Below are 25309 nucleotides of genomic sequence, written 5' to 3'. Positions count from 1 at the left end.
ACCTACACATTCCCACCGTACTGAGCAGCAGAGTACTGTGTCACAACACACCCTACACATTCCCACCGTACTGAGCAGCAGAGTACTGTGTCACACCACACACACTACACATTCCCACCGTACTGAGCAGCAGAGTACTGTGTCACACACACACCTACACATTCCCACCGTACTGAGCAGCAGAGTACTGTGTCACACACACACCTACACATTCCCACCGTACTGAGCAGCAGAGTACTGTGTCACACACACACCTACACATTCCCACCGTACTGAGCAGCAGAGTACTGTGTCACACACACACACACACCTACACATTCCCACCGTACTGAGCAGCAGAGTACTGTGTCACACACACACACCTACACATTCCCACCGTACTGAGCAGCAGAGTACTGTGTCACACACACACCTACACATTCCCACCGTACTGAGCAGCAGAGTACTGTGTCACACACACCTACACATTCCCACGTACTGAGCAGCAGAGTACTGTGTCACACACACACACCTACACATTCCCACCGTACTGAGCAGCAGAGTACTGTGTCACACACACACCCCTACACATTCCCACCATACTGAGCAGCAGAGTACTGTGTCACACACACCTACACATTCCCACCGTACTGAGCAGCAGAGTACTGTGTCACACACACACACACCTACACATTCCCACCATACTGAGCAGCAGAGTACTGTGTCACACACACACCTACACATTCCCACCGTACTGAGCAGCAGAGTACTGTGTCACACACACACCCCTACACATTCCCACCGTACTGAGCAGCAGAGTACTGTGTCACACACACACCCCTACACATTCCCACCGTACTGAGCAGCAGAGTACTGTGTCACACACACCTACACATTCCCACCGTACTGAGCAGCAGAGTACTGTGTCACACACAACTCTACACATTCCCACCGTACTGAGCAGCAGAGTACTGTGTCACACACACACACCTACACATTCCCACCGTACTGAGCAGCAGAGTACTGTGTCACACACACACCTACACATTCCCACCGTACTGAGCAGCAGAGTACTGTGTCACACACACACCTACACATTCCCACCGTACTGAGCAGCAGAGTACTGTGTCACACACACACACCTACACATTCCCACCGTACTGAGAAGCAGAGTACTGTGTCACACACACACCTAACACATTCCCACCGTACTGAGCAGCAGAGTACTGTGTCACACACACACACACCTACACATTCCCACCGTACTGAGCAGCAGAGTACTGTGTCACACACACACCACCTACACATTCCCACCGTACTGAGCAGCAGGAGTACTGTGTCACACACACACCTACACATTCCCACCAGTACTGAGCAGCAGAGTACTGTGTCACACCACACACCTACACATTCCCACCGTACTGAGCCGCAGAGTACTGTGTCACCACACAACACCATACACATTCATCACCGAACTGAGCAGCAGAGTACTGTGTCACGCACACACACCTACACCATTCCCACCGTACTGTAGCAGCAGAGACTGTGTCACACACACCCCTACCGATTCCCACGTACTGAGCAGCAGAGTCAACTTGTGTCACACACAAACACACTACAACATTCGCCAGCGTACTGAGCGAGCCAGAGTACTTGTGTCAGACCACACCCTACACATGTCCCACGTAAGCTGAGCAGCAGAGTACTGTGTCACACACACACACTACACATTCCCACCGTACTGCAGCAGCCAGAGTACTCTGTGTCAACCACACAGCCCTACAACATTCCCACCGTACTGGCAGCAGAGTACTGTGTGCACACACCCCCTACACATTCCCACCGTACTGAGCCTGCCAGAGTAGCTGTGTCACACACACCACACCCTACACATTCCCCACCGTACTGAGCAGCGTGTACTGTGCTGGCAACACACCCTACACATTCCCACCGTACTGAGCAGCAGAGTACTGTGTCACACACACACACCTACACATTCCCACCGTACTGAGCAGCAGAGTACTGTGTCACACACACACACCCTACACATTCCCACCGTACTGAGCAGCAGAGTACTGTGTCACACACACACACCTACACATTCCCACCGTACTGGCAGCAGAGTACTGTGTCACACACACACCCCTACACATTCCCACCGTACTGAGCAGCAGAGTACTGTGTCACACACACCTACACATTCCCACCGTACTGAGCAGCAGAGTACTGTGTCACACACACACCCCTACACATTCCCACCATACTGAGCAGCAGAGTACTGTGTCACACACAACTCTACACATTCCCACCGTACTGAGCAGCAGAGTACTGTGTCACACACACACCTACACATTCCCACCGTACTGAGCAGCAAAGTACTGTGTCACACACACACACACCTACACATTCCCACCATACTGAGCAGCAGAGTACTGTGTCACACACCCCTACACATTCCCACCGTACTGAGCAGCAGAGTACTGTGTCACACACACCCCTACAACCATTCCCCACCGTGAACTGAGCAGCAGGAGTACTGTGTCACACCACACACACCTACACATTTCCCACCGTAACTGAGCAGCAGAGTACTGTGTCACACACACAACCTACCTACCTAATCCCACCGTACTGAGCAGCAGAGTACTCGTGTCACACCACACCCCTACACATTCCCCACCGTACTGAGCAGCAGAGTACTGTGTCACACACACACTCTACTACAATTCCACACGTACTGAGCAGCAGAGTAACTGTGCTCACACACACACCCCTACCCATTCCCCACCGTACTGAGCAGCAGAGTACTGTGTCACACACACCACCTACACCATTCCCACCGTAACTGAGCAGCAGAGTACTGTGTCACACACACACCACCTACACATTCCACCGTACTGGAGCAGCACGAGTACTGTGTCACACACAACACCCTACACATTCCCACCGTACTGAGCAGTCGAGAGTACTGTGTCCACACACACCACACCTACACATTCCCACCGTACTGAGCAGCAGAAGTACTGTGTCACACACACACACCCACTACACATTCCCACCGTACTGAGCAGCAGGAGTACTGTGTCACACACACACCTACACATTCCCACCGTACTGAGCAGCCAGAGTACTGTGTCGACTCTACACACACCTACACATTCCCACCGTACTGAGCAGCAGAGTACTGTGTCACACACACACCTACACATTCCCACCGTACTGAGCAGCAGAGTACTGTGTCACACACACACCTACACATTCCCACCGTACTGAGCAGCAGAGAACTGAGGTCACACACACACCCTACACATTCCCACCGTACTGAGCAGCAGGAGTACTGTGTCACACACACACCTACCACATTCCCCACCGTACTGAGCACGCTGAGTACTGTGTCACACACACACCTACACACATTCCCACCGTACTGGACAGCAGAGTACTGTGTCACACCACACACACACCTACACATTCCCACCGTACTGAGCAGCAGAGTACTGTGTCACACACACCCCTACACATTCCCACCGTACTGAGCAGCAGAGTACTGTGTCACACACCTACACATTCCCACCGTACTGAGCAGCAGAGTACTGTGTCACACACACCTACACATTTCCACCGTACTGAGCAGCAGAGTACTGTGTCACACACCCCTACACATTCCCACCGTACTGAGCAGCAGAGTACTGTGTCACACACACACACCTACACATTCCCACCGTACTGAGCAGCAGAGTACTGTGTCACACACACCCCTACACATTCCCACCGTACTGAGCAGCAGAGTACTGTGTCACACACACATACACATTCCCACCGTACTGAGCAGCAGAGTACTGTGTCACACACACACCTACACATTCCCACCGTACTGAGCAGCAGAGTACTGTGTCACACACACACCTACACATTCCACACCGTACTGAGCAGCAGAGTACTGTGTCACACACACACCCCTACACATTCCCACCGTACTGAGCAGCAGAGTACTGTGTCACACACACACCTACACATTCCCACCGTACTGAGCAGCAGAGTACTGTGTCACACACCCCTACACATTCCCACCGTACTGAGCAGCAGAGTACTGTGTCACACACCCTACACATTCCCACCGTACTGAGCAGCAGAGTACTGTGTCACACACACACCTACACATTCCCACCGTACTGAGCAGCAGAGTACTGTGTCACACACACACACCTACACATTCCCACCGTACTGAGCAGCAGAGTACTGTGTCACACACCTACACATTTCCACCGTACTGAGCAGCAGAGTACTGTGTCACACACCCCTACACATTCCCACCGTACTGAGCAGCAGAGTACTGTGTCACACACACCCCTACACATTCCCACCGTACTGAGCAGCAGAGTACTGTGTCACACACACACCCCTACACATTCCCACCGTACTGAGCAGCAGAGTACTGTGTCACACACACCTACACATTCCCACCGTACTGAGCAGCAGAGTACTGTGTCACACACACACCTACACATTCCCACCGTACTGAGCAGCAGAGTACTGTGTCACACACACACACCTACACATTCCCACCGTACTGAGCAGCAGAGTACTGTGTCACACACCTACACATTCCCACCATACTGAGCAGCAGAGTACTGTGTCACACACACACACCTACACATTCCCACCGTACTGAGCAGCAGAGTACTGTGTCACACACACACCTACACATTCCCACCGTACTGAGCAGCAGAGTACTGTGTCACACACACACCTACACATTCCCACCGTACTGAGCAGCAGAGTACTGTGTCACACACACCCCTACACATTCCCACCGTACTGAGCAGCAGAGTACTGTGTCACACACACACACCTACACATTCCCACCGTACTGAGCAGCACAGTACTGTGTCACACACACACCTACACATTCCCACCGTACTGAGCAGCAGAGTACTGTGTCACACACACACCTACACATTCCCACCGTACTGAGCAGCAGAGTACTGTGTCACACACACACCTACACATTCCCCACCGTACTGAGCAGCAGAGTACTGTGTCACACACACACCTACACATTCCCACCGTACTGAGCAAGCAGAGTACTGTGTCACACACACACCTACACATTCCCACCGTACTGAGCAGCAGAGTACTGAGTCACACACTCACCCTACACACTCCCCACCGTACTGAGCAGCAGAGTACTGTGTCTCACACAGCACACCTACACATTCCCACCGTACTGATCAGCAGAGTACGTGTCACACACACTCACCTAAAACATTCCCACCGTACTGAGCAGCAGAGTACTGTGTCACACACACTACCCCTACACATTCCCCTCCGTACTAGCAGCAAGAAGTACTGTGTCACACACACGACCTACTCATTCCCACACCGTACCTGAGCAGCAGAGTATCTGTGTCACACACTACACACCCAACACATTCCCTCCGTACTGAGCAGCAGAGTACTAGTCATCACACACACACCTAAACATTCCCATCCGTTCTGAGCAGCAGAGTACTGTGTCACACACACACCCACACACATTCCCACCGTACTGAGCAGCAGAGTACTGTGTCACACACACACCTACACATTCCCACCGTACTGAGCAGCAGAGTACTGTGTCACACACACACACCTACACATTCCCACAGTACTGAGCAGCAGAGTACTGTGTCACACACACACCTACACATTCCCACCGTACTGAGCAGCAGAGTACTGTGTCACACACACACCTACACATTCCCACCGTACTGAGCAGCAGAGTACTGTGTCACACACACACCTACACATTCCCACCGTACTGAGCAGCAGAGTACTGTGTCACACACACACCTACACATTCCCACCGTACTGAGCAGCAGAGTACTGTGTCACACACACCTACACATTCCCACCGTACTGAGCAGCAGAGTACTGTGTCACACACACACACACCTACACATTCCCACCGTACTGAGCAGCAGAGTACTGTGTCACACACCCAAACACATTCCCACCGTACTGAGCAGCAGAGTACTGTGTCACACACACACCTACACATTCCCACCGTACTGAGCAGCAGTACTGTGTCACACACACCTACACATTCCCACCGTACTGAGCAGCAGAGTACTGTGTCACACACACACCTACACATTCCCACCGTACTGAGCAGCAGAGTACTGTGTCACACACACACCCTACACATTCCCACCGTACTGAAGCAGAGTACTGTGTCACACACACCCCTACACATTCCCACCGTACTGAGCAGCAGAGTACTGTGTCACACACACCTACACATTCCCACCGTACTGAGCAGCAGAGTAGTGTCACACACACCTACACATTCCCACCGTACTGAGCAGCAGAGTACTGTGTCACACACACCTACACATTCCGCACCGTACTGAGCAGCAGAGTACTGTGTCACACACACACACCTACACATTCCCACCGTACTGAGCAGCAGAGTACTGTGTCACACACACACCTACACATTCCCACCGTACTGAGCAGCAGAGTACTGTGTCACACACACCTACACATTCCCACCGTACTGAGCAGCAGAGGTACTGTGTCACACACACACACCTACACATCCCACCGTACTGAGCAGCAGAGTACTGTGTCACACACACACACACACCTACACATTCCCACCGTACTGAGCAGCAGAGTACTGTGTCACACACACACACCTACACATTCCCACCGTACTGAGCAGCAGAGTACTGTGTCACACACACACCCTACTACATTCCCACCCGTACTGAGCAGCAGAGTACTGTGTCACACACACACCTACACATTCCCACCGTACTGAGCAGCAGAGTACTGGTCACACACACACACCTACACATTCCCACCGTACTGAGCAGCAGAGTACTGTGTCACACACAGACACCTACACTTACCCTCCGTACCTACTGAGCAGCAGAGTACTGTTTCACACACACAACCTACACATTCCCACCGTACTGAGCAGCAGAGGTACTGTGTCACACACACCCCTACACATTCCCACCGTACTGAGCAGCAGAGTACTGTGTCACACACAACACCTACACATTCCCACCGTACTGAGCAGCAGAGTACTGTGTCACACACACACCTACACATTCCCACCGTACTGAGCAGCAAGTACTGTGTCACACACACCCCTACACATTCCCACCGTACTGAGCAGCAGAGTACTGTGTCACACACACACCTACACATTCCACACCGTACTGAGCAGCAGAGTACTGTGTCACACACACACACACCTACACATTCCACACCGTACTGAGCAGCAGAGTACTGTGTCACACACACACCTACACATTCCCACCGTACTGAGCAGCAGAGTACTGTGTCACACACACACCTACACATTCCCACCGTACTGAGCAGCAGAGTACTGTGTCACACACACACACCTACACATTCCCACCGTACTGAGCAGCAGAGTACTGTGTCACACACACACCCCTACACATTCCCACCGTACTGAGCAGCAGAGTACTGTGTCACACACAACTCTACACATTCCCACCGTACTGAGCAGCAGAGTACTGTGTCACACACACACCCCTACACATTCCCACCGTACTGAGCAGCAGAGTACTGTGTCACACACACACCTACACATTCCCACCGTACTGAGCAGCAGAGTACTGTGTCACACACACCCCTACACATTCCACCGTACTGAGCAGCAGAGTACTGTGTCACACACACACACCTACACATTCCCACCGTACTGAGAGCAGCAGAGTACTGTGTCACACACACCCCTACACATTCCCACCGTACTGAGCAGCAGAGTACTGTGTCACACACACACATACACATTCCCACCGTACTGAGCAGCAGAGTACTGTGTCACACACACCCCTACACATTCCCACCGTACTGAGCAGCAGAGTACTGTGTCACACACACACACCTACACATTCCCACCGTACTGAGCAGCAGAGTACTGTGTCACACACACCCTACACAGTCCCACCGTACTGAGCAGCAGAGTACTGTGTCACACACACACACTACACATTCCCACCGTACTGAGCAGCAGAGTACTGTGTCACACACCCCTACACATTCCCACCGTACTGAGCAGCAGAGTACTGTGTCACACACCCCTACACATTCCCACCGTACTGAGCAGCAGAGTACTGTGTCACACACACACACCTACACATTCCCACCGTACTGAGCAGCAGAGTACTGTGTCACACACACACACCTACACATTCCCACCGTACTGAGCAGCAGAGTACTGTGTCACACACACACCTACACATTCCCACCGTACTGAGCAGCAGAGTACTGTGTCACACACACACCTACACATTCCCACCGTACTGAGCAGCAGAGTACTGTGTCACACACACCTACACATTCCCACCGTACTGAGCAGCAGAGTACTGTGTCACACACACACCTACACATTCCCACCGTACTGAGCAGCAGAGTACTGTGTCACACACACACACCTACACATTCCCACCGTACTGAGCAGCAGAGTACTGTGTCACACACACACCTACACATTCCCACCGTACTGAGCAGCAGAGTACTGTGTCACACACACACACCTACACATTCCCACCGTACTGAGCAGCAGAGTACTGTGTCACACACACACCTACACATTCCACACCGTACTGAGCAGCAGAGTACTGTGTCACACACACCTACACATTCCCACCGTACTGAGCAGCAGAGTACTGTGTCACACACACCTACACATTCCCACCGTACTGAGCAGCAGAGTACTGTGTCACACACACCTACACATTCCCACCGTACTGAGCAGCAGAGTACTGTGTCACACACACACCTACACATTCCACACCGTACTGAGCAGCAGAGTACTGTGTCACACACACACCCCTACACATTCCCACCGTACTGAGCAGCAGAGTACTGTGTCACACACACACACCTACACATTCCCACCGTACTGAGCAGCAGAGTAATGTGTCACACACACCTACACATTCCCACCGTACTGAGCAGCAGAGTACTGTGTCACACACACACCTACACATTCCCACCGTACTGAGCAGCAGAGTACTGTGTCACACACACACCTACACATTCCCACCGTACTGAGCAGCAGAGTACTGTGTCACACACCCCTACACATTCCCACCGTACTGAGCAGCAGAGTACTGTGTCACACACATACACCTACACATTCCACACCGTACTGAGCAGCAGAGTACTGTGTCACACACACACACCTACACATTCCCACCGTACTGAGCAGCAGAGTACTGTGTCACACACACACACCTACACATTCCCACCGTACTGAGCAGCAGAGTACTGTGTCACACACACACCTACACATTCCCACCGTACTGAGCAGCAGAGTACTGTGTCACACACACACCTACACATTCCACACCGTACTGAGCAGCAGAGTACTGTGTCACACACACACCTACACATTCCCACCGTACTGAGCAGCAGAGTACTGTGTCACAACACACCTACACATTCCCACCGTACTGAGCAGCAGAGTACTGTGTTCACACACACACCTACACATTCCCACCGTACTGAGCAGAGGTACTGTGTCACACACACACCTACACATTCCCACCGTACTGAGCAGCAGAGTACTGTGTCACACACACCTACACATTCCCACCGTACTGAGCAGCAGAGTACTGTGTCACACACACACACCTACACATTCCCACCGTACTGAGCAGCAGAGTACTGTGTCACACACCCCTACACATTCCCACCGTACTGAGCAGCAGAGTACTGTGTCACACACACACCTACACATTCCCACCGTACTGAGCAGCAGAGTACTGTGTCACACACACCTACACTTCCCACCGTACTGAGCAGCAGAGTACTGTGTCACACACACACCTACACATTCCCACCGTACTGAGCAGCAGAGTACTGTGTCACACACACACCCCTACACATTCCCACCGTACTGAGCAGCAGAGTACTGTGTCACACACACCCCTACACATTCCCACCGTACTGAGCAGCAGAGTACTGTGTCACACACACCTACACATTCCCACCGTACTGAGCAGCAGAGTAGTGTCACACACACACACCTACACATTCCCACCGTACTGAGCAGCAGAGTACTGTGTCACACACACCTACACATTCCGCACCGTACTGAGCAGCAGAGTACTGTGTCACACACACACACCTACACATTCCCACCGTACTGAGCAGCAGAGTACTGTGTCACACACACACCTACACATTCCCACCGTACTGAGCAGCAGAGTACTGTGTCACACACACCTACACATTCCCACCGTACTGAGCAGAGAGTACTGTGTCACACACACACCTACACATTCCCACCGTACTGAGCAGCAGAGTACTGTGTCACACACACACCTACACATTCCCACCGTACTGAGCAGCAGAGTACTGTGTCACACACACACACCTACACATTCCCACCGTACTGAGCAGCAGAGTACTGTGTCACACACACACCTACACATTCCCACCGTACTGAGCAGCAGAGTACTGTGTCACACACACACACCTACACATTCCCACCGTACTGAGCAGCAGAGTACTGTGTCACACACACCTACACATTCCCACCGTACTGAGCAGCAGAGTACTGTGTCACACACACACACCTACACATTCCACCGTACTGAGCAGCAGAGTACTGTGTCACACACGACATACACCTTCCCACCGTACTGGAGGCAGCAGAGTACTGGTGTCTCACACACAACTACAACATTCCCACCGTACTGAGCAGCAGAGTACTGTGTCACACACATCTATCACCAATTTCCAACCGTACTGAGCAGCAGAGTACTGCGTGTCACACACACACCTACACATCCCACCGTACTGAGGCAGCATGAGTACTGTGTCATCACCACACCCTACAAATTCCCACCGTACTGAGGCAGCACAGTACTGTGTCACACACACACACCTACACATACCTCACCGTACTGAGCAGCACAGTACTGTGTCACACAAACACACACCTACACATTCCACACCGTTCTGAGACAGCAAGAGTACTGTGTCACACCACACACCTACACATTCCCACCGTACTGAGCAGCAGAGTACTGTGTCACACACCTACACATTCCCACCGTACTGAGCAGCAGAGTACTGTGTCACACACACACACCTACACATTCCACACCGTACTGAGCAGCAGAGTACTGTGTCACACACACACCCCTACACATTCCACACCGTACTGAGCTGCAGAGTACTGTGTCACACACACACCCCTACACATTCCCACCGTACTGAGCAGCAGAGTACTGTGTCACACACACACCTACACATTCCCACCGTACTGAGCAGCAGAGTACTGTGTCACACACACACACACACACCTACACATTCCCACCGTACTGAGCAGCAGAGTACTGTGTCACACACACACACACACCTACACATTCCCACCGTACTGAGCAGCAGAGTACTGTGTCACACACACACACCTACACATTCCCACCGTACTGAGCAGCAGAGTACTGTGTCACACACACACACCTACACATTCCCACCGTACTGAGCAGCAGAGTACTGTGTCACACACACACCTACACATTCCCACCGTACTGAGCAGCAGAGTACTGTGTCACACACACCACCTACACATTCCCACCGTACTGAGCAGCAGAGTACTGTGTCACACACCACACCTACACATTCCCACCGTACTGAGCAGCAGAGTACTGTGTCACACACACATCTACACATTCCCACGCGTACTGAGGCAGCAGAGTACAGTGTCACACACCACCCCTACACATTCCCACCGTACTGAGCAGCAGAGTACTGTGTCACACACACACTACACATTCCCACCGTACTGAGCAGCAGAGTACTGTGTCACACACACACCCCTACACATTCCCACCGTACTTAGCAGCAGAGTACTGTGTCTCACACACCCCTACACATTCCCACCGTACTGAGCAGCAGAGTACTGTGTCACACACACACCCTACACCATTCCACCGTACTGAGCAGCCAGAGTACTGTGTCACACACACACCTACACATTCCCACCGTACTGAGCAGCAGAGTACTGTGTCACACCACACACCCCTACACATTCCCACCGTACTGAGCAGCAGAGTACTGTGTCACACACACACCTACACATTCCCACCGTACTGAGCAGCAGCAGTACTAGTGTCACACACACACCTACACATTCCCACCGTACTGAGCAGCAGAGTACTGTGTCACACACACACACCTACACATTCCCACCGTACTGAGCAGCAGAGTACTGTGTCACACACACCCCTACACATTCCACCGTACTGAGCAGCAGAGTACTGTGTCACACACACACACCCTACACATTCCCACCGTACTGAGCAGCAGAGTACTGTGTTCACACACACACCTACACATTCCAACCGTACTGAGCAGCAGAGTACTGTGTCACACACACACACTCTACACATTCCCACCGTACTGAGCAGCAGAGTACTGTGTCACACACACACCTACACATTCCACACCGTACTGAGCAGCAGAGTACTGTGTCACACACACACCTACACATTCCCACCGTACTGAGCAGCAGAGTACTGTGTCACACACACACCTACACATTCCCACCGTACTGAGCAGCAGAGAACTGTGTCACACACACCACCTACACATTCCCCACCGTACTGACAGCAGAGTACTGTGTCCACACACACACCTACAACATTCCACACCGTAACTGAGCAGCAGAGTACTGTGTCACTAACACACCCCCTACACATTCCCACCGTACTGAGCAGCAGAGTACTGTGTCACACACACACACCTACACATTCCCACCGTACTGAGCAGCATAGTAATGTGTCAACACACACCAACACATTCCCACCGTACTGAGCAGCAGAGTACTGTGTCACACACACACACCTACACATTCCCACCGTACTGAGCAGCAGAGTACTGTGTCACACACACACCTACACATTCCCACCGTACTGAGCAGCAGAGTACTGTGTCACACACACACCTACACATTCCCACCGTACTGAGCAGCAGAGTACTGTGTCACACACACACACACACCTACACATTCCACACCGTACTGAGCAGCAGAGTACTGTGTCACACACACACACCTACACATTCCACACCGTACTGAGCAGCAGAGTACTGTGTCAACACACACACCTACACATTCCCACCGTACTGAGCAGCAGAGTACTGTGTCACACACACACACCTACACATTCCCACCGTACTGAGCAGCACAGTACTGTGTCACACACACACCTACACATTCCCACCGTACTGAGCAGCACAGTACTGTGTCACACACACACCTACACATTCCCACCGTACTGAGCAGCAGAGTACTGTGTCACACACACACCCTACACATTCCCACCGTACTGAGCAGCAAGAGTATTGTGTCACACACACACACCTACACATTCCCACCGTACTGAGCAGCAGAGTACTGTGTCACACACACACACCTACACATTCCCACCGTACTGAGCAGCAGAGTACTGTGTCACACACACACTCCACACCTAGACATTCCATCCACCGTACTGAGCAGCAGAGTACTGTGTCACACACACACCCTACACATTCCCACCGGACTGAGCAGCAGAGTACTGTGTCACACACACACCTACACATTCCCACCGTACTGAGCAGCAGAGTACTGTGTCACACACACACACCTACACATTCCCACCGTACTGAGCAGCAGAGTACTGTGTCACACACACACCTACACATTCCCACCGTACTGAGCAGCAGAGTACTGTGTCACACACACACCTACACATTCCCACCGTACTGAGCAGCAGAGTACTGTGTCACACACACCCCTACACATTCCCACCGTACTGAGCAGCAGAGTACTGTGTCACACACACACCTACACATTCCCACCGTACTGAGCAGCAGAGTACTGTGTCACACACACACCTACACATTCCCACCGTACTGAGCAGCAGAGTACTGTGTCACACACACACCTACACATTCCCACCGTACTGAGCAGCAGAGTACTGTGTCACACACACCCCTACACATTCCCACCGTACTGAGCAGCAGAGTACTGTGTCACACACACACCTACACATTCCCACCGTACTGAGCAGCAGAGTACTGTGTCACACACACACCTACACATTCCCACCGTACTGAGCAGCAGAGTACTGTGTCACACACACACACCTACACATTCCCACCGTACTGAGCAGCAGAGTACTGTGTCACACACACACCCTACACATTCCCACCGTACTGAGCAGCAGAGTACTGTGTCACACACACACACCTACACATTCCCACCGTACTGAGCAGCAGAGTACTGTGTCACACACACACCTACACATTCCCACCGTACTGAGCAGCAGAGTACTGTGTCACACACACACACCTACACATTCCCACCGTACTGAGCAGCAGAGTACTGTGTCACACACACCTACACATTCCCACCGTACTGAGCAGCAGAGTACTGTGTCACACACACACACCTACACATTCCCACCGTACTGAGCAGCAGAGTACTGTGTCACACACACCTACACATTCCCACCGTACTGAGCAGCAGAGTACTGTGTCACACACACACACCTACACATTCCCACCGTACTGAGCAGCAGAGTACTGTGTCACACACACACCTACACATTCCCACCGTACTGAGCAGCAGAGTACTGTGTCACACACACACACCTACACATTCCCACCGTACTGAGCAGCAGAGTACTGTGTCACACACACCCCTACACATTCCCACCGTACTGAGCAGCAGAGTACTGTGTCACACACCCCTACACATTCCCACCGTACTGAGCAGCAGAGTACTGTGTCACACACACACCTACACATTCCCACCGTACTGAGCAGCAGAGTACTGTGTCACACACACACCTACACATTCCCACCGTACTGAGCAGCAGAGTACTGTGTCACACACACACCTACACATTCCCACCGTACTGAGCAGCAGAGTACTGTGTCACACACACCAACACATTCCCACCGTACTGAGCAGCAGAGTACTGTGTCACACACACACCTACACATTCCCACCGTACTGAGCAGCAGAGTACTGTGTCACACACACACACCTACACATTCCCACCGTACTGAGCAGCAGAGTACTGTGTCACACACACACCCCTACACATTCCCACCGTACTGAGCAGCAGAGTACTGTGTCACACACACCTACACATTCCCACCGTACTGAGCAGCAGAGTACTGTGTCACACACACACACACCTACACATTCCCACCGTACTGAGCAGCAGAGTACTGTGTCACACACACACCTACACATTCCCACCGTACTGAGCAGCAGAGTACTGTGTCACACACACACCTACACATTCCCACCGTACTGAGCAGCAGAGTACTGTGTCACACACACACACCTACACATTCCCACCGTACTGAGCAGCAGAGTAGTGTGTCACACACCCCTACACATTCCCACCGTACTGAGCAGCAGAGTACTGTGTCACACACACACCTACACATTCCCACCGTACTGAGCAGCAGAGTACTGTGTCACACACACACCCTACACATTCCCACCGTACTGAGCAGCAGAGTACTGTGTCACACACACACCTACACATTCCCACCGTACTGAGCAGCAGAGTACTGTGTCACACACACACCTACACATTCCCACCGTACTGAGCAGCAGAGTACTGTGTCACACACACACCTACACATTCCCACCGTACTGAGCAGCAGAGTACTGTGTCACACACACACCCTACACATTCCCACCGTACTGAGCAGCAGAGTACTGTGTCACACACACACACCTACACATTCCCACCGTACTGAGCAGCAGAGTACTGTGTCACACACACCCTACACATTCCCACCGTACTGAGCAGCAGAGTACTGTGTCACACACGCCTCATACACATTCCCACCGTACTGAGCAGCAGAGTACTGTGTCACACACACACACCTACACATTCCCACCGTACTGAGCAGCAGAGTACTGTGTCACACACACACACACCTACACATTCCCACCGTACTGAGCAGCAGAGTACTGTGTCACACACACACCTACACATTCCCACCGTACTGAGCAGCAGAGTACTGTGTCACACACACACACCTACACATTCCCACCGTACTGAGCAGCAGAGTACTGTGTCACACACACCTACACATTCCCACCGTACTGAGCAGCAGAGTACTGTGTCACACACACACCTACACATTCCCACCGTACTGAGCAGCAGAGTACTGTGTCACACACACACACCTACACATTCCCACCGTACTGAGCAGCAGAGTACTGTGTCACACACACACCCCTACACATTCCCACCGTACTGAGCAGCAGAGTACTGTGTCACACACCCCTACACATTCCCACCGTACTGAGCAGCAGAGTACTGTGTCACACACACACACCTACACATTCCCACCGTACTGAGCAGCAGAGTACTGTGTCACACACACCCCTACACATTCCCACCGTACTGAGCAGCAGAGTACTGTGTCACACACACACCTACACATTCCCACCGTACTGAGCAGCAGAGTACTGTGTCACACACACACACCTACACCTTCCACACCGTACTGAGCAGCAGAGTACTGTGTCACACACACACCCCTACACATTCCCACCGTACTGAGCAGCAGAGTACTGTGTCACACACACACCTACACATTCCCACCGTACTGAGCAGCAGAGTACTGTGTCACACACACACACCTACACATTCCCACCGTACTGAGCAGCAGAGTACTGTGTCACACACACACACCTACACATTCCCACCGTACTGAGCAGCAGAGTACTGTGTCACACACACACCTACACATTCCCACCGTACTGAGCAGCAGAGTACTGTGTCACACACACACCTACACATTCCCACCGTACTGAGCAGCAGAGTACTGTGTCACAACACACACACTACACATTCCCACCGTACTGAGCAGCAGAGGTACTGTGTCACACACACACTACCACACCTACACATTCCACCGTACTGAGCAGCAGAGTACTGTGTCACACACACACACCTACACATTCCCACCGTACTGAGCAGCAGAGTACTGTGTCCCACACACCTACACATTCCCACCGTACTGAGCAGCAGGAGTACTGTGTCACACACACACCTACACATTCCCACCGTACTGAGCAGCAGAGTACTGTGTCACACACACACACCTCTACACATTCCCACCGTACTGAGCAGCAGAGTACTGTGTCACACACACACCCTACACATTCCCACCGTACTGAGCAGCAGAGTACTGTGTCACACACACACCTACACATTCCCACCGTACTGAGCAGCAGAGTACTGTGTCACACACACACCTACACATTCCCACCGTACTGAGCAGCAGAGTACTGTGTCACACACACCTACACATTCCCACCGTACTGAGCAGCAGAGTACTGTGTCACACACACACCTACACATTCCCACCGTACTGAGCAGCAGAGTACTGTGTCACACACACACCCCTACACATTCCCACCGTACTGAGCAGCAGAGTACTGTGTCACACACACACCCCTACACATTCCCACCGTACTGAGCAGCAGAGTACTGTGTCACACACACACCCCTACACATTCCCACCGTACTGAGCAGCAGAGTACTGTGTCACACACACACCCCTACACATTCCCACCATACTGAGCAGCAGAGTACTGTGTCACACACACACCTACACATTCCCACCGTACTGAGCAGCAGAGTACTGTGTCACACACACACCCCTACACATTCCCACCGTACTGAGCAGCAGAGTACTGTGTCACACACACACCCCTACACATTCCCACCATACTGAGCAGCAGAGTACTGTGTCACACACACACCTACACATTCCCACCGTACTGAGCAGCAGAGTACTGTGTCACACACACACCTACACATTCCCACCGTACTGAGCAGCAGAGTACTGTGTCACACACACACCCTACACATTCCCACCGTACTGAGCAGCAGAGTACTGTGTCACACACACACCTACACATTCCCACCGTACTGAGCAGCAGAGTACTGTGTCACACACACACACCTACACATTCCCACCGTACTGAGCAGCAGAGTACTGTGTCACACACACACACCTACACATTCCCACCGTACTGAGCAGCAGAGTACTGTGTCACACACACACACCTACACATTCCCACCGTACTGAGCAGCAGAGTACTGTGTCACACACACACACCTACACATTCCCACCGTACTGAGCAGCAGAGCACTGTGTCACACACACACCTACACATTCCCACCGTACTGAGCAGCAGAGTACTGTGTCACACACACACACACATTCCCACCGTACTGAGCAGCAGAGTACTGTGTCACACACACACACACATTCCCACCGTACTGAGCAGCAGAGCACTGTGTCACACACACACCTACACATTCCCACTGTACTGAGCAGCAGAGTACTGTGTCATACACACACACCTACACATTCCCACCGTACTGAGCAGCAGAGTACTGTGTCACACACACACACCTACACATTCCCACCGTACTGAGCAGCAGAGTACTGTGTCACACACACACACCTACACATTCCCACCGTACTGAGCAGCAGAGTACTGTGTCACACACACACCTACACATTCCCACCGTACTGAGCAGCAGAGTACTGTGTCACACACACACCTACACATTCCCACCGTACTGAGCAGCAGAGTACTGTGTCACACACACACCCCTACACATTCCCACCGTACTGAGCAGCAGAGTACTGTGTCACACACACACCTACACATTCCCACCGTACTGAGCAGATTTGTCAACCACTGCCCTACTGGGTGGAGTAATGTGCCTCACATGCACACACCCATGTATGCACACCCTACTGGGCACATGCACACCCTCCCCCCCTGTACACACACCCTACACACTTCTATATTCCAACCCTACTGGGCAGGGTGACATCTCTTGCATACGCACACACACCTCCAAATTCATACCCTACTGGGCAGAGTATCATGTCTCTCACATGCGCACACACAGACCTCCAAATTCATACCCTACTGGGCAGAGTATCATGTCTCTCACATGCGCACACACAGACCTCCAAATTCATACCCTACTGGGCAGAGTATCATGTCTCTCACATGCGCACACACACCGCCAAACTCATACCCTACTGGGCAGAGTATCGTGTCTCTCACATGCGCACACACTGCCAAATTCATACCCTACTGGGCAGAGTATTGTGTCTCTCACATGCACACACACAGCCAAATTCATACCCTACTGAGCAGAGTAACGCATCTCACACCTACACACACTGTTATATTTCCAACCTACTGGGCATCGCAAAGTTTCTTGCACATTCTGCCACAATTCCTCTATTTTGTGCAAAGCGCTGTATCTCATACACTCCTATGCTGCCACAGTCATACTATACTGTGTAGAGCACTAAGTTACAACCACACATTCACATTCTGTACGCTAGAAAGCAGTGCCTGCACCACTCAATACAGAATGTTGCACACTAACCCAGTGCCACTGAACTGATTCCCTCCTAGGAAGCCATATTTGTCAGTCCTTCGGTATGGCATGCCATTGATCTCAGAGTCAGAACCCAGTGAGCTTGCATCATCAAGCAATGTAAGGGACTCCATTGTGCCAGACATGAGGCTAACAGAGTCCAAGTAGCTGAGAGTGTCTGGGGCAGGAGCCTTGGGTTTATAGCTAGACAAAGAGGAGGTCTCATGCCGTGGGGAGGCCTCAGTCTCAGCTGACCCAGGGTAGAGGTTGGATCTAGGTGGGGTGGGAAGAGGAGGTTTAGATGACAAGTTTCTGTGAGGGCTTGACCCACTGGTGGTTCTACTCTGACATGGAGCAGTCAGCTCCCCTTGTGTGCCTATAACTATATTGTCCTGTGGGAGTGTGACGTCGTCCTGTTGCTGTGTCACCCAGCTCTCTGTTAGGTTGTTATGTGAAAGTGTGGCAGCACCCTGATGCTGGGTTACATGGTTCTTTGTTAATTGGCTAAGGGTGATGTCATCACTACAAGATCTATAGTGTGGCTGTGACATACTGTCCTGAGATGATGTCACTGAGCTGTTCTGTAAGATTGTTTCCTGTTGTTGGGACTCATGTTCTGCTAGTGATACCACAAGACTATGTGCAATCTTGTCTGACACAAGTGTGAAACCTTCCTGGTCTGGTATGAGGTGGCTCTGAATAAGTCCTTCCTGAGGCACCTGGACATCCATCACACCTTCCCTTGGCATTTCTGCACAGTTGCGTGCCACATTCTCCTTAAGCCGCATCACAATATCATGTGGATCTGCCACATGGTTCTTTCTTAATCCACTTTCAGGTAAATGGACCATGGTTAGTGCCACTACTTCCTGGGTTTGTATCACTGGGTTCTGTGTCATACCACTCTCTGACCCTGTGATGTGGTTTTGTTTAAAAGTGTCCTGTGGTGGAACTGCCATGCTCTGTATCCCACCGTCCATCATATCTGTGTCTCTGATCTGCAGTGCAGTTTCCTGAGATTGCGTCACAACTTGTGGTTGCACTGTTTCATCAGCAAATGACATGAACCTGCGTTGCATTGTGGGTCCATGCAATGGAGTATCATAGTCTGCTGGCTCTATGAGGTGGCTATGTTCCTGGCCTTTCCATGTCTTAGTCACAACTTGCACTGGTGCAGTCACAGAGCTTAGTGTAATGGCGTCCTCTGGTGCAATAACAGAGCTCTGTACTGCCATGTCTTGAAGCTGTGTGATACCATCCCCTGCTGGAATATCAGAGCTTGGTGTCACTGTGTGCTGCAACTGTGTGGCAGTGTCCCCTGGTGCATTCATAGAGCTTGGTGTCATGAAGTCTTGTGGCTGTGTGGCAGTGCCCCCTGGTGCAGTCGTAGAGCTTGGTGTCATGAAGTCTTGCAGCTGTGTGGCAGTGTCTCCTGGAGCTATGACCCTGCTCTCCATAACAATCGTAACTCTCTGAGTGATGCCCTTGCGGACAGCTCGTTCCGGGGCCGCAGGTGCTGCTCTCTGCTCCATGCCAGGGGTTCCACACTCTTGGTCAGCAGATGCTGACTTTTGCTCTGTGCCAGGGGCCCCAGGTGCTGCCTTTTGTTCTGTGCCAGGGACCCCAGGTGCTGCCTTTTGTTCTGTGCCAGGGGCCTCAGGTGCTGCCTTTTGCTCTGTGCCAGGGGCCCCAGGTGCTGCCTTTTGCTCTGTGCCAGGGGCCCCAGTGACCAGGGCCCCAGGTGCTGCCTTTTGCTCTGTGCCAGGGGCCCCAGTGACCAGGGCTCCAGGTGCTGCCTTTTGCTCTGTGCCAGGGGCCCCAGTGACCAGGGTCCCAGGTGCTGCCTTTTGCTCTGTGCCAGGGGCTCCAGTGACCAGGGCCCCAGGTGCTGCCTTCTGCTCTGTGCCAGGGGCTCCAGTGACCAGGGCCCCAGGTGCTGCCTTCTGCTCTGTGCCAGGGGCTCCAGTGACCAGGGCCCCAGGTGCTGCCTTCTGCTCTGTGCCAGGGGCTCCAGTGACCAGGGCCCCAGGTGCTGCCTTCTGCTCTGTGCCAAGGGCTCCAGTGACCAGGGCCCCAGGTGCTGCCTTCTGCTCTGTGCCAAGGGCTCCAGTGACCAGGGCCCCAGGTGCTGTCTTTTGCTCTGTGCCAGGGGCCCCAGTGACCAGGGTCCCAGGTGCTGCCTTTTGCTCTGTGCCAGGGGCTCCGGTGACCAGGGCCCCAGGTGCTGCCTTCTGCTCTGTGCCAGGGGCTCCAGTGACCAGGGCCCCAGGTGCTGCCTTCTGCTCTGTGCCAAGGGCTCCAGTGACCAGGGCCCCAGGTGCTGCCTTCTGCTCTGTGCCAGGGGCTCCAGTGACCAGGGCCCCAGGTGCTGTATTTTGCTCTGTGCCAGGGGCCCCAGGTGCTGCCTTCTGCTCTGTGCCAGGGGCTCCAGTGACCAGGGCCCCAGGTGCTGCCTTCTGCTCTGTGCCAGGGGCTCCAGTGACCAGGGCCCCAGGTGCTGCCTTCTGCTCTGTGCCAGGGGCTCCAGTGACCAGGGCCCCAGGTGCTGTATTTTGCTCTGTGCCAGGGGCCCCAGTGACCAGGGCCCCAGGTGCTGCCTTTTGCTCTGTGCGATGGGCTCCACTCTCCAGGGACCTAAATCCTGTTTTTTGCTCCGACCCTGGAGCTCTGCTCTTCAAGGCCCCAGGTTCAGTCCTCTGCTCTGTTCCAGGGGCTCCTACCGCCCATGCCACAGGTGCTGGCAGACCATCATGCCTCTCCTTGTGTTCAGGCCCTTTGCCGTCCCCTGTAGCTGCTTCCAGACTATCAAGTACCCGGAACTCCTCAGCTACCACTCCTGTTTTGGGGCCACCGGTTATTTCCGGGCCCTCCTCTCTCTTGGCGCCCCCCCGCCCATTGATATCGGTTTCCTTGTCCAAAAACGCTTGCCGCGGACCAACGCTGACGTCACCACGGATTCTGCGAGGGGGGCTGAGTGGCCGGCGGTCCCCGGAGCCCCGGCGGGGAGGAGGAATAGGCCGAGACCCCGGTGGAGAAGAACAAGAGCCGGGGGAGGGCTCCATGACAGGGGCACACACTGGCCCAGACTGACTGACAGACTCAGAATGCACTGACCAATCACCGCTCAGCAACAATAAGCAAGGAGAAGTGTGTTATCCAATCATAGCGCACGACAATTAAGTAACATGGCAACCTATGAGTTGTGGCTCTTGATTAGTCCCTACATTACATGCTACAACCAATCACCTGCCAGCATCCATCGCAATATGAAGGGCGGGGCCCGGAACCAGGAACTAGCGGTTCTATGATAACAAAGGGTGGGGTTTCAGCCAATTAATGCTCCGCTGGCGGATTATTGCAGCCAATCGGAAAAGCGAAAGGAAGAACACATCGGAGGCGATTTTTTTACGATTCATGAAAAACTTTATTACTTACAACCATGAACAAGTGACGCCAGCAGGACTGTGAGTGTGTGTGATTCCATGCGCAGTGTCATTGGCCAGATGTGTCACATGTTCATGTTGTGTTGTCACATGATGCATGGGGTAGGTGCTTCTGTGGTGCCTTTATTTGCCTCATGGTCTGCCCCTTATTACCCCCTGCCCTTTAGTCTCTCTATCTACCCTCTGCCCCATATTCCTCTATATTTACCCCCTGCCCCTTAGTCTCTCTATTTACCCTCTGCCCCATATTCCTCTATATTTACCCCCTGCCCCTTAGTCCCCTTTATTTACCCCCTGCCCCTTAGTCTCTCTATTTACCCTCTGCCCCATATTCCTCTATATTTACCCCCTGCCCCTTAGTCCCCTTTATTTACCCCCTGCCCCTTAGCCTCTCTATTTACCCTCTGCCCCATATTCCTCTATATTTACCCCCTGCCCTTTAGTCCCCTCTATATACCCTCTGCCCCTTATTCCTCTATATTTACCCCCTGCCCTTTAGTTCCCTCTATTTACCCTCTGCCCCTTATTCCCCTCTATTTACCCCCTGCCCTTTAGTTCCCTCTATTTACCCCCTGCCCTTTAGCCTCTCTACCCTCTGCCCCTTATTCCTCTATATTTACCCCCTGCCCTTTAGTCCCCTCTATTTACCCCCTGCCCCTTAGCCTCTCTATTTACCCTCTGCCCCATATTCCTCTATATTTACCCCTGCCCTTTAGTCCCCTCTATTTACCCCCTGCCCCTTAGCCTCTCTATTTACCCTCTGCCCCATATTCCTCTATATTTACCCCTGCCCTTTAGTCCCCTCTATTTACCCCCTGCCCCTTAGCCTCTCTATTTACCCTCTGCCCCATATTCCTCTATATTTACCCCTGCCCTTTAGTCCCCTCTATTTACCCTCTGCCCCATATTCCTCTATATTTACCCCCTGCCCTTTAGTCCCCTCTATTTACCCTCTGCCCATTATTCCCCTCTATTTACCCCCTGCCCTTTAGTCCCCTCTATTTACCCTCTGCCCCTTATTCCCCTATATTTACCCCCTGCCCTTTAGTCCCCTCTATTTACCCTATGTCCCTTATTCCCCTCTATTTACCCTCTGCCCCTTAGCCTCTCTATTTACCCTCTGCCCCTTAGCCTCTCTATTTACCCCCTGCCCTTTAGCCTCTCTATCTACCCTCTGCCCCATATTCCTCTATATTTACGCCCTGCCCTTTAGTCCCCTTTATTTACCCCCTGCCCCTTAGCCTCTCTATTTACCCTCTGCCCCATATTCCTCTATATTTACCCCTGCCCTTTAGTCCCCTCTATTTACCCTCTGCCCCTTATTCCCCTATATTTACCCCCTGCCCTTTAGTTCCCTATATTTACCCCCTGCCCTTTAGTTCCCTCTATTTACCCTCTGTCCCTTATTCCCCTCTATTTACCCTCTGCCCCTTATTCCCCTCTATTTACCCTCTAACCCTTATTCTTCTCTATTGCTCTCTATTCACTCACTGCTCCTTATTCCTCTCTTTTCACTCACTGCTCCTTATTCCTCTCTATTCACTCACTGCTCCTTATTCCTCTATTCACTCACTACCCCTTATTCCTCTCTATTCACTCACTGCTCCTTATTCCTCTCTATTCACTCACTGCTCCTTATTCCTCTCTTTTCACTCACTACCCCTTATTCCTCTCTATTCACTCACTGCCCCTTATTCCTCTCTATTCACTCACTGCCCCTTATTCCTCTCTATTCACTCACTGCCCCTTATTCCTCTCTATTCACTCACTGCCCCTTATTCCTCTCTTTTCACTCACTGCCCCTTATTCCTCTCTATTCACTCACTGCTCCTTATTCCTCTCTATTCACTCACTGCCCCTTATTCCTCTCTATTCACTCACTGCCCCTTATTCCTCTCTATTCACTCACTGCCCTTATTCCTCTCTATTCACTCACTGCTCCTTATTCCTCTCTATTCACTCACTGCTCCTTATTCCTCTCTATTCACTCACTGCTCCTTATTCCTCTCTTTTCACTCACTACCCCTTATTCCTCTCTATTCACTCACTGCCCCTTATTCCTCTCTATTCACTCACTGCTCCTTATTCCTCTCTATTCACTCACTGCTCCTTATTCCTCTCTATTCACTCACTGCCCCTTATTCCTCTCTATTCACTCACTGCCCCTTATTCCTCTCTATTCACTCACTGCTCCTTATTCCTCTCTATTCACTCACTGCTCCTTATTCCTCTCTATTCACTCACTGCCCTTTATTCCTCTCTATTCACTCACTGCTCTTTATTCCTCTCTATTCACTCATCCCCTTATTCCTCTCTATTCACTCACTGCTCCTTATTCCTCTCTATTCACTCACTGCCGCTTATTCCTCTCTATTCACTCACTGCTCCTTATTCCCTCTATTCACTCAC

At 52.2% G+C, this 25309-nt stretch overlaps 1 protein-coding gene across 1 annotated transcript in view; it reads right to left on the bottom strand.

Annotated features, from left to right (window-relative positions):
• Positions 1 to 22639, bottom strand: part of TBC1D10B (TBC1 domain family member 10B) — a 193042-nt gene extending 170403 nt beyond the window's left edge. The window contains exon 1 of the mRNA XM_053694423.1: positions 19467 to 22639. Coding sequence (XP_053550398.1) covers positions 19467 to 22519 — 3053 coding nt within the window. The 5' untranslated portion in view covers positions 22520 to 22639. The remainder of the gene's footprint in view (positions 1 to 19466) is intronic.
• Between the last annotated feature and the right edge of the window lie 2670 nt (positions 22640 to 25309).

The sequence above is a fragment of the Bombina bombina genome, chromosome 11 (genome assembly GCF_027579735.1).
Source record: "Bombina bombina isolate aBomBom1 chromosome 11, aBomBom1.pri, whole genome shotgun sequence".
Taxonomy (NCBI): Eukaryota; Metazoa; Chordata; class Amphibia; order Anura; family Bombinatoridae; genus Bombina; species Bombina bombina.
This window is presented reverse-complemented; position numbering and strand designations above follow the sequence as displayed.